This window comes from Gigantopelta aegis, chromosome 15, assembly GCF_016097555.1.
Source record: "Gigantopelta aegis isolate Gae_Host chromosome 15, Gae_host_genome, whole genome shotgun sequence".
In the NCBI taxonomy this organism is placed as follows: Eukaryota; Metazoa; Mollusca; class Gastropoda; order Neomphalida; family Peltospiridae; genus Gigantopelta; species Gigantopelta aegis.
In genome coordinates, this window is record NC_054713.1 from 37807298 (window position 1) to 37822455 (window position 15158).

At 40.7% G+C, this 15158-nt stretch overlaps 1 protein-coding gene across 1 annotated transcript; it reads right to left on the reverse strand.

The window, feature by feature from the left end:
* Positions 1-3960: 3960 nt before the first annotated feature.
* LOC121390203 (cysteine synthase 1-like) lies at positions 3961-7129 on the reverse strand. Its single transcript, XM_041521971.1, has 2 exons — positions 6678-7129; positions 3961-5474 (listed from the first exon to the last, which is right to left on the reverse strand). The coding sequence occupies exons 1-2, from the start codon at positions 7047-7049 to the stop codon at positions 4767-4769; spliced, it is 1080 nt and encodes a 359-aa protein (XP_041377905.1). The 5' UTR covers positions 7050-7129; the 3' UTR covers positions 3961-4766.
* Between the last annotated feature and the right edge of the window lie 8029 nt (positions 7130-15158).

Below are 15158 nucleotides of genomic sequence, written 5' to 3' on the forward strand. Positions count from 1 at the left end.
AAATACCATTTATCTTACACATTGTTTCAAAATGTACTCAATGATCAAAAGTGAGTTGGACCCGTTTTCAAACAACGAATTGTTAGATAAATGGCATCCAGTAGACACAGATGTAGTATTTTATTTCATTCATTTCTTCAAAAAACAAAACATTTTAAAACTAATTTCTAAGAAAAACATATTTAAAAAATTTGTGCTTGCAGTTAACGAATGTCACAGAGCAATTAGTTTTAGGTTAATTTGTATGTCACAAACATATCAATTTCCATTGTGCTTATTTCATTGGATGGTATGGCTGTATAACACATAGGTCTGTAAAAAAAGAAAAAAAAAAGAATACCAGGACAACCAGGAAGACATTGGTTTCGCCAAAACTGATCATTTAATCAATACTCCTCCCCCCCCCCCCCAAAAAAAAAACACAAAAAAAAACAACAAAACAAACCCACCAAAAAAACAACAAAAACACATCATTTATTTATCAACACCACTAGAGCACATTGCTTAATTCATCATCAGTTATTGTATCTCAAAACATTTGGTAATTAGACACGTGTCTCCTGAGGAAACCCAGTACAGTTTTCCATGAATAATATGGAATCTTTTATACGAACTTTGTCACAGACAGGACAGGACACAACATGGTGTTTCAAATACAGACATGTCATGGGTAATGTTTAGATTGAAAAAAGACAAAACAATATGTCTGCTGGGGAGGTTTGAGCCTACGATCTAGCACACCAGGAGAGCACTCCACCAACTATGCTCGATTCCACCCCCTAATCACTTGTAGTTAGCCAGGGCGCTTCTATGTAACTAAAAAAAAAAAAAAAAAAAAATCCCTATTATATATACAGAACAAAAGAAACAGGAATATTTTAAATATACATGGTTTTTTTCCATCGTAAAATTAATCAAGTAAATAGAGTCGAGATGGGCCTAAAATGTTCACAAAATCATGAACCCCCCCCCCCCCCCCGCAGTGGGATTCAAACTAATTAAAACAAAAACTACTAAATTAAATTCAAACTGGCCTGTAGCGCCCGAGTTGCTTAATTATGTCCGGGGGCATATTGAAAAAAACACCGGCGTTTGGGGGGGGGTGGGGGGGGGGGGGGGGGAGAGGGTCGACCGACCCCCCATTGGCTACGGGCCTGAAACTAAATTTAAAATAAATTGGAGAAAAGTAAATTGCTATTCTTTTCTTGTTCATTATGTAAACGGCTTGTCAACACTGGATACGGCATGAAGGTTCAAATCGGTGCATCCTATTTCCATAATGAAATGAATTCGGTGCAATATGTGTGTGTATTACATGACTGCTGTCAGCTACAGTGTAAAACGAATAAACAGCCACAGGTGTCTGTGATATATAGATATTTTTTTTAACGTTGACACGTTTTATAATAGAGTGAAACCCTTCAGTAAACCGGAAATCCTTGAAAATAATGACGTTTTTCTTGATCCCTTTTTAAATAAAAGTACAAAAGAACAGTTAAAGAAATCGAGAGAATCTGCTTCGGTGGTGTCATGGTTAAGCCATCGGCCATAAGGCTGCTAGGTACTGGGTTCGCAGCCCGGTACCGGCTCTCACCCAGAGCGAGGTTTAACGACTCCGTGCCTCTTCTCTCACATTAACAACTAACCACTAACCCACTGTCCTAGACAGGTAGCTGAGGTGTGTGCCCAGGACAGCGTGATTGAACCTTAATTGGATATAAGCACAAAACTATGTTGAAATGAATGAATGAAAGTCGAGAGATCGGAGAGTTGGCCGACTTAGTCGTGACAGGACTTTTTACTTGATTCCATTGGTGTTCGGTTCAGAGGTGTCTCACCACAAAATACACCATGATTAAAAATGGAACTCCAATGTTTTCCTATTAACTGGAATGCATGATTCAGAGATTCATCCGGAATTACGGGTTTTTTTTTATTGTTCAGGGCCCCGTTTTACGAAGCGATCTTAACGCTAATATCAACTTAAGAGCATAACTACTATATTCCCTTAAGGTGATTTTAGCGCCACGATCAACTTAAGACCATATCTACTGTGTTGTAAGACGGTCAGTTTAGTTGTAGAAGTGGATAGATTGGAGAGTTGACCAACTACGTCGTGACAGTTGGTAATCTAAGCGTAGCATAAGTTTCACTGCATTTTCTTTTATTTATTGTTCTTGCGCCAAGTTTGTTTTGTTTGTCGACACCACTAGAGCACATTGATTTATAAATCATCGGCTATTGGATGTCAAACATTTGGTAATTTTGACATATAGTCTTAAAGAGGAAACCCGCTACATTTTTCCATTAGTAGCAAGGAATCTTTTATATTTACCGTCCAACGGCCTTTGATATACCAGTCGTGGTTCACTGGCTGGAACGAGAAATAGCCCATAGGCCCACTGACGAGGATCGATCTCAAACCGACCGCGCGCCAAGCGAACGCTTTAACATTGGGCTACGTCCCGCTCCTTCATTGTAGTGGGCCCAGTGGTAAAGCGTTCGCTTGATGCGCGGTCGGTTTAGGATCGATCCCCGTCAGTGGGCCCGTTGGGCTAATTTCTCGCTCCAGCCAGTGCATCACGACTGGTACATCAAAGGCCGTGGTATGTGCTACCCTGTCTGGGATGGTGCATATAAAAGATCCCTTGCCGTTAATCGAAAAAGTGGCGACAGCGGGTTTCCTCCCTCAATATCTGTGTGGTCCTTTACCATATATCCGACGCCATATAAAATGTGTTGAGTGCGTCGTTAAATAAACCATTTCATTTCATTGTAGTGGTTTCACCATAAAGCAGTTGGTGCGGCTCCTCCAAATGCAATCTGCTTCCGCAAATTCAGTGTCTATGAGCCTTGCTTGGTTGATTGAAAACATATTTTATTGCATATATACCAGCAGTGGTTAAGCCATCGGACTACAGGCTGGTAGGTACTGAGTTCGGATCCCAGTCGAGGCATGCGATTTTTAATTCAGATACCCACTCCAAACCCTGAGTGAGTGCTCCGCAAGGCTCAATGGGTAGGTGTAAACCACTTGCACCGACCAGCGATCCATAACTGGTTCAACAAAGGCCATGGTTTGTGCTATCCTGCCTGTGGGAAGCGCAAATAAAAGATCCCTTGCTGCTAATCGGAAAGAGTAGCCCATGTAGTGGCGACAGCGGGTTTCCTCTCAAAATCTGTGTGGTCCTTAACCACATGTCTGACGCCATATAACCGTAAATAAAACATTTCTTTTTTTTTTTCTTTTTTTTTATTGCATATAATGTATATATTCACAAGGGATTGGGCACAAGTTATCCAACCTTGTTTTGTAATGGTTTGAGTGGAAGAAATCTTCTTTTTTTTCCAAATCCCACCAACAACAAACATTAAATAATAAGTCATTAACTGCAATGAAATACTAAACAGCTGAACCACCACCTATAAAACTAGTAGTTACTCCACCATTAAGGTAACAGTAACAAAATAAACTCAAATTGACATTACCCACAACTCCTTTGGGGGGGGGGGGGGGGGGGGAGATGGCCACAATGTGTGTTTAGAGTATCACCAGATATTAGCATAAATAATTGTTATAAATCAATAATGCTAGCATCACAATGTGAGGAAATACGTGCAAAGCATGGCATCGTGTAGAGAAATGAAATTGAAATTTTAAAATAATCAGAGGCGGATCTGGAGGAGGGTGGGGTGGCAGGGGCCCGGTCCCCCCTACATTTTGTGAGTTATAATTTTGTTATATATTAATTTTCATTTTTTTACGATCCCCTCCAAACCTCCCCCAAAGTTCCATTGGCATTCCGCCTCATGTCTTTGGGGCCCCCGTAAATGGATTTTCTGGATCCGACACTGATAATAATAATGTAGAGCATACTGATCATATTCACAAGATTTCTGAAACAATGCCTACCCCTTCCCAAACTCAGATTCTAAAAATAAAATAAAAATGACGGTACATTTAATATATTTTTCATTTGTTTAAGAATTTTGTTCATTACTAAGATTAAAATGTATCTTGGGTATCAATATAGTTAAAATTAGTCCGACTGAAATCAAATCTTACTGGTCACTTCATCAAGGTTTATGTTGGTAGATCTGATACAAGCCAATGCCACGTCGTGTTCAGAAGACATTAATACATCGTCTTGAGTGTGTTACTATTGTAGCATCTTTCCTCTGATAAACGGAAATATCTTGCAATAGCTGCAAACTTGGGACAGTCTCTTTAATGGCTGCCGTCTGATCTTTTGACTAATAACCCGGAAGCGGTATGAACAGCAAGATCAGTGACGTGTTCTGAAAGACGAGCGCTCGCGAACAATTTGACTGCTTAAATTAATCAAATCCTATCCTATAGCATTCACTTAAAGCAGACCCGTCAACCCTTCCGGATTCCGCGGGAGTCTCCCCGGTAGTCTGCGCAGGAGAAAATATCTCCCGGTATATTTTAAAGTTAGGCGCAAGAACCAGTCTAGCGAGCGACTGTGAAAGCTCTACCTCCTGAACAAGCCTCAGATTTCAGTCAGATGAATCTACAGCACGCGCGTAGGAAGATGCCAAAAGTGTGGGGGGGGGGGGGGACGGGGGGGGGGGGGGGGGCACACTTTTACACTGTTATAATGCAAATATAAAGCAAAATATCTGAAAAGTGCCCCCCGTTTCCTACGCCAGTGTACAGAACTAAAATATAATAATTATCTGTACATGATTAAAATTCAATGTAATCTTTTTAAAGATAATTTTGTATACTGTCCTTTAATACATCAATGTAATGATTTTCTATGATTTTCTGGGATACTGTCCAGAAGACCTCTTTCTTCAAGAACTTTCCTGCTGAATAACTTGGCGTGATATCTCTGCCCAGTGTCGCACAGGCACGTGGCAATCACGTGACCTGGCCCCATAATCCGGGCGACCTTTTCAGCTGCTGCTACGTTCAGGCCCGTGGAAGCCCCAACAAAGAGACCTTCCTCGTGGAGCAATCGAAAGGTCATGGCCACAGCCTCGGTGTCGCGAATGGCGAGAGCGTCATCGACTGGAGCGCCTTCCAGATTCTTCGTGACCCGACCTTGACCTATGCCCTCTGCAATAGACGACCCCTCCGTCCTTTCCAACTTCCCGTTCTTGAACCAGTGGTACAGGACGCTTCCCTCTGGATCCGCCAAAAACACCTGCACCTTTGGGTTCTTCTCTTTCAAGTAGGTCCCGACCCCAGCAAGGGTTCCGCCGGTCCCCGTTCCGAAGACGACTGCGTTGACCTTGCCCTTCGTCTCCTCCCAGATTTCTGGCCCGGTAGTCTCGATATGCGCCTGTCTGTTGGCGGTGTTGTCGAACTGATTGGTCCAGACCGCGTTATCGAGACTCTCGGCGAAACGCCTCGCCTGGTGGTTGTAGTTGGCCTCGTCCGTCCAGGCCACCACTGGAACTGTCCTCACCTCGGCTCCGAGGGTTTTTAGCACGTCGATTTTCTCCTGGTTAGAAATAGAAGAAAAAAATAATTTAACATAATTAGGGCTAGGTCTCTCCCTCTTTCTCTCTCTGACCCTATTTCTCTCTCTCTGACCCTATCCCCCCCCCCCCTCTCTCTCTCGATCGAGAGAGAGAGAGAGAGAGAGAGAGAGAGAGAGAGAGAGAGAGAGAGAGAGAGAGAGACGCAAATAACACTTGACAGTGATATCACACTAAACCACCTGTTTACTACTGAACCATCTTTGTTTAGTGTTTACCCACTGTCAATGAAAGCCCAAACAAAGTTTATTACAATCACTTATTGGATATGTAGGTTATCGCTTGACCCACTTTCGCGGCTGAAGAGTTTCGAGTGAATGCATGCAGGGTGTTGCTTCGAACCAACCGACTTCTTAGCCGAATGAGAGATGCGCGAAGTTCGAGCACATTGATTAATCATCGGCTACTGGATGTCAAACATTTCGTAATTTGTGACATACAGTCTTAGAGAGGAAACCCGCTACATTTTTTTTCATTAGTAGCAAGGGATCATCTTTATATTTTTTTAGGAAATAAATGAAATTTAACCTAATACAAATATTAGAACGATCAGAAACACGTTTAATATACAGCCACTAATATTTTATGCAGAAAAATATATTTGATATGTAATTACAATCGTTAATAAGTCTCTATTAGTCGATAACATCTTAAAAATTGCAGCAAACTCAGAAATGTCCCTTTAATACAGAACTAGCCCGAGTATTCTGAGTGTAAGAGGGCTAAACGGACATTTGGACGCTTATTTAAGGGCTATATAAGAAAGATAGAAACAAATATTTTATTTAACGACGCACTCAACACATTTTATTTACGGTTATATGGTGTCAGACATATGGTTAAGGGCCATAGAGATATTGAGAGAAAACCCGCTGTCGCCACTTCATGGGCTACTCTTCGATTAGCAGCAAGGGATCTTTTATATGCACCATCTCACAGACAGGGTAGTACATACCACGGCCTTTGGTATACCGACCGCGCATGGAGCGAGCGCTGTGGCACTGGGTTACGCCCCCCCCCCCCCCCCCCCCCCCCGGCTAAATACGCGTCCAAATGTCCGTGTAGCCCTCTTACAGTCAGGGTACTCGGGTTAATACAGAACATGTTTAATATTAAAGATATAATTATATTACACCTCCACCCCTGCCCGCGGTTTGTTACCTCACCTGCGATTGGTTGTTTGGCATGTAGATCACGCACCTGTAACCCAGGGCCAGACACATGTGCGCGAGTCCTATCCCAGTGTTCCCCGCCGTTCCCTCCACCACCGTCCCGCCAGGGCGGATCAAGCCCCGCCTCTGGGCATCTCGGATGAGGAACAACGCCGCCCGGTCCTTAACCGATCCGCCGCCGTTACAAAACTCCGCTTTGGCCAGAATTTCACAGCCTGTTTCCTCGCTAAGTTTCTGGATCTTCACGAGGGGTGTCCGGCCCACCATTCCAACCAGCCCCTGTCGAATAGGGTCGTGGGACAGTCCCCGTTTTGACACGAGCGGGACTGGTGCTCGAAGCACCCGCAATGCCCGGCATAAAGACATTTTGGACTGTGACCCATATAAAAATACGGAGACAGCTAGTGGTGTTCAAGGTAGCGAGCCCGATCTGGCAAATAGAGATGACGCAGCAGAAAAAGCCAAACACGACAGAGACTGGCTATTTACACCGCCAGCCGTGTGTATGTCTCGACTGGTTATAGATATATACACACACTTAGCGCTCTCGGTGGTGTAGTGGTTAAGTATAATCCATCAGATTTAAGGTTGGTGGGTCCTGGTTTTGCCTCCCGGTGCCGGACCCCACCCACAGCGAGTTTAACGACTCAATGGGTAGGTGTAGGGCAAGTGCACCTACTTCGCACTTAAAAACGACTATAACAACTATAACCACTAACCCACTGTCCTGGACAAACTGTAAAATAGTGGGGGTGGGCACTACTTTTTATAAACAAATGAAACACTATACAAATTAAAACCTGAGAAAAAAAAGAGAAAAGAAGTACGGTACTGATATGGTTAAGGACCAGACAGATATTGAGAGAGGAAACCCACTGTCGCCACTTCGTGGGCTACTCTTTTCGCTTAGCAGCAAGGGATCTTTTATATGCACCATCTCACAGACAGGGTAGTACATACCACGGTCTTTGATATACCAGTCGCGGTGCACTGGCTGTAACGAGAAATAATCCAATGGGCCCACCGACGGGAATCGATCCCAGACCGACCACACAGCGAGTGCGCGTTGTACCACTGGGCTACGCCCCGCCCCGGGAGGTACTGGATTCATATCCCACATTGAGGTGCTATAAAGCCACTACAGTAACAATTGAGGTGTGTCCAGGAAAGCGTGCTTGCAACTTAATTAAATATAAGCACAAACATCAAGCGAAAATGAATCGGTTGCCTTCGATATTGAGGTCACAGAGATGGAAACATTATTGGTCGCTACGCTATGTGTAACTGATGTTAATTAAATACTCGGAATAAAGGAGTGTCTGGACTCCCCAACCCCACACCCATGCTAAAATTCCAGCACACGCGACTGACTGTATTTTTCTGATTAATGCTACAAAATACAGAACAACATATATAATATATATTATATACTCGTACATGTAAACATCTGTTGTTGACGTACAATGTAATATTATATATGTTTGTCATCCCCAAACTGTTAACACTATTACAATCGATAATCACTGGCGCAGGAAGCGGCTGGGGAGAGGGGCGGAGGAGGTGGTGCCCCCTATTTGTTGTAGCATCGATAGTTTATATATATTTATACATGTATGTATGTATGTATGTATGTATATATATATATATATATATATATATATATATATATATATATATATATATATATATATGTGTGTGTGTGTGTGTGTGTGTGTGTGTGTGTGTGTGTGTGTGTGTGTGTGTGTGTCGTCCCCATATATATATATATATATAGAGAGAGAGAGATAGAGAGAGAGAGAGAGAGAGAGAGAGAGAGAGAGAGAGAGAGAGAGAGAGAGAGAGAGAGAGAAATCAACAAAATCACACAGAAAAATGCAACTACTTCGCAGACCGAAATAGCTGATAATTAAAGACGCCGTCGTCAGCTAAATGTATCATCAAACTATTACCAGATATTTTTATAATTTGTTACGAAATGTTCTCTATTTAACCAGCTACATAGTCGCCATATTAAAGTTAAACAGGGTTTCTGCAAGAGAGTAAAACGGGTATGGCGCCATACCCAAATGTTTATACATATTTAATTTTTGTAAGTTAACTGTCTGACAAAATTAATTACTCTTATCAATACTGTATAATTTTCTTAACCCTAACCCTAAACTTAACCCATTTACGTTCTTGGGGAGGCCCCCCGTACCCACTGTTGACTGTGGCTGTATTCAATTCCATAGCGCCAATCTGCGCCATACCCAAAAATTTCTTTCTGGCAGAAACAGTTAAAGTCTTTTGTTCTTAGAATGGAAGGAAGGAAGGAAATGTTTAATTTAACGAGGCACTCAACATGGTTAAGGATCACACAGATATTGAGGGAGGAAACCCGCTGTCGCCACTTCGTGGGCCACTCTTTTCGATTAGCAGCAGGGGATCTTTTATATGCACCATCCCATAGACAGGATAGTACATACCACGGCCTTTGATGTACCAGACGTGGTGCATTGGCTGGAGCGAGAAATTCTTAGAATGCCGTGTCCATGGAAGAAAGATAAACTGGAATATAATTATAAGAAAAACGGTCGAGAAGGCTGCTTTAAACTTCACATCAGAGCCACGATCTGTTACGTTGACTACTGTGTTGCTACGACAACACGACGAAACACAATTAACACTTTTCTGACATTTGAACACCGACTTTCAAGGAGCTAAGTCTTTTTCTCTGTTATCTCTAGCGCTTGGTTTCATTCGATTTATTTTAATACTGATTTTTATATGTATATATATTAGTCCATCAGTCAAAGTTAAAAAAAAAAATATATTGTAAATTTTTATATATATATATAAATATATAATCTTCCAAAGTCATTTCAATTAATCTGAATAGTATTTAGGACATGTTGCGAGTTTTCCCATTTGGTCGCGAAGTGATTTCGGAGTAAAAGTATCGGAGAATGAAAATATTTTTCAAATTAATCTAAATAAAATTATTTGGTAAAGTATGAAAACAAATATTATCCATGTTTTCTTAAGGTATTGTGCGCCCTCAGTGTCAAAATATGGTTAAACTTTTAAAGAGACTGTCGTGAGTTTTTCAGCCATTATAAGATGTTTGCGACAACAGAGCCTTTGTGGCGACTACTATTTCATACTAAATACATTTTCTTGTTTGGAATACCAGTGTCTGTATATCGAATGTGTTTGCGGTCGTATACTAATGTTTGTAGCACTCAGTTTTTACTTTAATTCGTGATATATATTGTTTCGTATGTACGAAAATGTTGAGAAGTAAAATCCGATTTGGGCTGCTACAAGCATTAGGACAAGAACAAACACCTTGTAAATACAGACATTGGTATTTGAAATAAGAAAATGTATTTAATTTGTATGTTACGTCATCAAAAAGGCGCTATTTGTCGGAAACAGTGATTGTAAACTCAGGACTGTCCCTTTAATTCTGTTCATGGACCAAATGACAGTCCCTTTAATTTGGTTCATGAACCAACTACATCAGCTGTGAATGTACGAGACATCTAGTCCATGGGCCAGGCTCCGTATTCATAAACGTACTTAAGTCAATGTATGATACTTATTTGTGTACTTTAGGTATGTATTTAGGTATCATACATTGACTTAAGTACGTTTATGAATACGGAGCCAGAGCTGAAATTGGTATCATCTGGGCGGGCAAAGTTTAATGGTGGGTTTTTTTAATAACCCAATGCCTTTTGTTAATCAGTTCGTATGTAAAGGGGTTTTATATAAACATTTTCAGTGCTAATTTGTGTGGCTATGTTCAGTGGTTGCAAAGTTATGATACATTTTGTTATCCCTACCCTAAAATATTGTACAAGAATTTGTCCTCGCCTATCTACCAAAAAGCTACTCATTCAAATTTATTAACTACAGACATAGGGCTATTCAAAACACGCACCATGAGAATTTGTCCACCGAAGTGATAACAATTCGTTAAATTTCAGTGCCTTGCCTATGGACTAATCCTATCTAGGTGATGGTGCATATAACATATCACTTGCTGCTAATGAAAACACGTAGCTGGTTTGCTCTCTAAGACTATGTCAGAATTTCCAAATGTTTGACATCCAATAGCCGATAACTAATTAATCAATGTGTTCTAGTGGTGTCGTTAAACAAAACAAACTTTCACAAAACCAGCCAGTGTCCCACGACTGTTACAAATACCGTGGTATGTGTTGTTCTGTCTATTGGAAAATGTATTTCAAAAATCCCGCTTAGACAGAATTGTCAAATGTTTGAATCTAATAGCCGATTTCTATCCTGAGTTTTCAACCCTGCAAATAGTTCCGGTTGCCCCCCCCCCCCACCCCCCACCCCACCCCTCCGCAATACATTTGGAATGACCTTTGACCGAATTATGTCAAATTTCATTAGCATATTGGAAGAAATAATAAATTCATACTACGAAATTATTTAAACAAATATCAATATTCAGATACTATAAAACATTACGATCACCAGGAACATATTTGTTATATAGAGAATACTACATGAGTGGCCGTTAGATAATATTTATCTTACGACGAGTTGTTTCAAAATCTATCTAACGAGCGAAAGCGAATTGGATACGTTTTTAAACATCGAGTTGTAAGATAAATGGTATCTAACGGACATGAATGTATTATTCTATTTCTTACATATCCTAAAACCTCCAGGTTTTAAGCAAATTTTAATATCTTTTTCGACTAAAAGTTATTCACAGTAGCTAACGTACGCGTCACAGACAAATGATTGTCAGGTTAAGTATCGATTTCGATCGTGCTGTTTTTTCATTGGATGTATCACATTGGTAACCTTCCCCAAGTTCAGCCAGTAAACGTTTCGCTAACGTTCGCGAACGATTTGATTGGTTCCCGAAGGGGTAATTCGGTTTACTGTGTAGCGTAAAAATCAGTCTAGCAAACATTAGCAACAAACGGGTGACTGAACGTACGCCAGGTCATCATCACCTAGGAGCGACCAGTTGTATGTCTTGGAAGTGTTAACAAACGTACATGTGTTAACACGTATATGCTATCAAAAATAGCAAATGATGTTCTCGCCAACGGGTGCGCAAGAAAGTGATTTCTTACACACCCGTTGGAGAGAACACCTTTTTGAAAATATGTGATGTGACTTTCAAATAATTATTACCTCAGACACAGTGGCGTAGCTAGGAGGGGGGGGGGGGGAGGGGAGGAGCACGGGGGCTATGACCCCCAATCAGACCTCTTTTTTTTTTACTGTATTACATTTTATAAAATAATATATACAATAGTGGGTTGCCCCTCCCTCCTAACCTAAAATCCCGGCTACGCCAGTGCTCGAACACAAAACATGACTGTATGTGTGTATGACTTTGTATGCGTATGCTTTTTTTTTTTTAATCTGTGTCTGTCTGTTTCAATGTTATATATATATATATATATATATGGGTGGGTGTATGTGTGTGTGTGTGTGTGTGTGGGGGGGTATCTATGTATGTGTGTATGTGTATATATATATATATATATATTATATATATGTGTGTGTGTGTGTGTGTGTGTGTGTAAATTATTGGGAAAATTATTTTATCTCTTTCTACGACTTTACCAGATTCAACGTTGATTCCAAATGGCTGTTTTGTCTGTAATGTACGAATCCAGAAGGCATCTCGTTCGAGTCTCAAGAGGTCTGTTTCGTCTTTTGAACCAAGTATCAGGGGTTGTTCAATTGGAATTATTTCAAAATTTTCATCTAACGAATGGTCAGGTAGATTGAAGTGATTGGCGACAGGGGTGTCAACTTCATGCCGAATATCATACTTGTGACAAACTGCTCTATTTCTCAATTGGTTTTGCGTTTGTCCTACGTACTGGTGTTTTTTTACATAAATTACATGTGCTTAGATATACTACATTTTTCGAATCACAGTTCATGTCTGTCCGAATTTGATATACAAGTTTGGTCTGTTGACTTTTGAAAGTCGACTGTGTTTTAAGTAAGTTGTGAAGTCTACACGTGGCTTTGTCACATGTAGTAGAGGAGCCAGTGCTTATTTGAGGTGGTTGGTTATGCTGAAGTTTGTATGGTTTATAGTCTTCAGTTGCCCTAAAGGGATTTTCTAATTCTCGAACAGTTTCAGATTTAATTTTTCTTAAAAACCGTTTTGAATATCCCCTAGGTTTTAAAGCACTAAATAAAAGTGAACAAGCCTCAATGAAATTCTGTTTGTTACTCGAATTTCTGTGAAATCTAATAATCTGATATTTAACAATGCCTTTAAAGGTGTGGCGTGGATGAAAAGACTTTGCAGTGGAGAAGTTGGTGTGTGTCTGTGGGTTTGAAAAACACTTTGTAGTCTAGACAACCTGATGTTTCAAACTGTGTACCTTTATACATTGTTACATCCAAAGAGTCAACTGATTTATCTGATATTGTGGCCTTAAGTTTGATATTGTCATCCTGTTGACTTAATAGCTCATAAAAGTTCCAAAATTCCTATTTAGAATGTGGCCAAATGATAAGTATATCGTCGAGATATCTGAGGTGTTTTACTCGATTTCTTTAAAGCAGCCTCTTTCCATTCGGCGACATCGATAGATGCAACATTTTGACTAAAACGTTTGCCCATAGCACAACAACACACTTGCTAATACATTTCTCCATCAAACTCAAAATCATTTCCGTTTAGGCTTAATTCTAACAGCTCAATAATGTTTTTATCTGGTCTGTTTAGATCTGGGCATCAATACCTATGTTGGTGTACATGCAGTTAATATCAAGGGTAACCAAAAATGAATCTTTTGGGATTTTGGTTTTTGATAATTTTGATAGACGATCTTCAGTGTTTTTCACAAAACTTTCATGTCTGTTTGCAATTGTATTTAAGTGAAAGTCTATGTATTCTGAAATATTGTACGATTCTGATCCACAGTCTGAAATGATTGGATGACCGGTTGGTGTGTTAATATCGGTCCATATATCGACTGGCTTGTGGATTTTTGGAAGTAGATACAATTTCCGGGTTTGTGATTGTGACCTGGCTTCTAAATATTTTACTTGTTTTTTATTAACATGTCCCTGATCATTTACACATTGACATTGAATAATTGCATTGAACTTTAGACAATTCTCAGGCCAAATATATGTATGTATGTATGTATGTATGTATGTATGTATGTGTGTGTGTGTGTGTATGTGTGTGTGTGTGTGTGTATGTGTATGTGTGTGTATGTGTGTGTGTATGTGTGTGTGTATGTGTGTATATGTGTGTATGTGTGTATGTTTGTGTATGTGTGTGTGTATATATGTCCGTGTATGTATGTGTGTGTGTGTGTGTATGTTGTATGTGTGTGTGTGTGTATGTTTGTGTATGTGCGTGTGCGTATATATGTGCGTGTATGTATGTATGTGTACGTATGTGTGTGTATGTGTGTGTGTGTATGTATGTTGTGTGTGTGTCTCTGTGTCTGTGTCTGTGTGTGTATGTATGTATGTGTATGTCTGTGTGTGTGTGTCTGTGTGTGTGTGTGTGCGAGTGTCTGTGTATGTCTGTGTGTGTATGTATGTATGTATATGTCTGTGTGTGTGTGTCTGTGTGTGTGTGCGAGTGTCTGTGTATGTCTGTGTGTGTATGTATGTATGTGTATGTCTGTGTGTGTGTGTGTGTATGTGTGTGTATGTGCGAGTGTCTGTCTGTGTATGTGTGTGTGTGTGCGAGTGTCTGTGTGTGTCTGTGTGTGTATGTCTGTATGTGTGTGTCTGTGTGTGTGTGTGTGTGTGTGTATGTCTGTATGTGTGTGTCTGTGTGTGTGTGTCTGTGTCTGTGTGTGTCTGTGTATGTCTGTGTGTGTGTGTCTGTGTGTGTGTGCGAGTGTATGTGTGTGTGTATGTCTGTGTGTGTATGTATGTATGTGTGTGTCTGTGTGTGTGTGTGTGCGAGTGTCTGTGTCTGTGTCTGTATGTGTTTGTCTGTGTGTGTGCCTGTGTCTGTATGTGTGTGTCTGTGTCTGTGGCTGTATGTGTGTGTCTGTGTGTGTGTGTGTCTGTGTGTGTGTCTGTGTCTGTATGTGTTTGTCTGTGTGTGTGTGTCTGTATGTGTGTGTCTGTGTGTGTATGTCTGTGTGTGTGTGTCTGTGTGTGTGTGTTCGAGTGTCTGTGTCTGTGTCTGTATGTGTTTGTGTATGTCTGTGTGTGTATGTATGTATGTGTGTCTGTGTGTGTGTCTGTGTGTGTGTGTGTGCGAGTGTCTGTGTCTGTGTCTGTGTCTGTATGTGTTTGTGTATCCAGATTGCAGCTATGTTTTGGTCTGTACACTGGGGCGGGATTTAGCTCAGTTGGTCACATGATCGAACCTCCTCGGTGGATCCATTCAGCTGACTGTTTTTTTCTCATTCCAGCCAGTGCACCACAATTGGACACAGGCTGTGTTATGTTCTTTCCTGTTTGTGGGAAAGTGCATATAAAATATCTCTTGATGCCTTA

What these genes read in the sequence shown, in the direction of transcription:
- LOC121390203 (XM_041521971.1), bottom strand. Translation starts at nt 7,049, where the DNA reads ATGTCTTTATGCCGGGCATTGCGGGTGCTTCGAGCACCAGTCCCGCTC. An exon ending in TGCCAAACAACCAATCGCAG is followed by an intron (nt 5,475 to 6,677) that starts GTGAGGTAACAA and finishes ATTTCTAACCAG; the next exon opens with GAGAAAATCGACGTGCTAAA.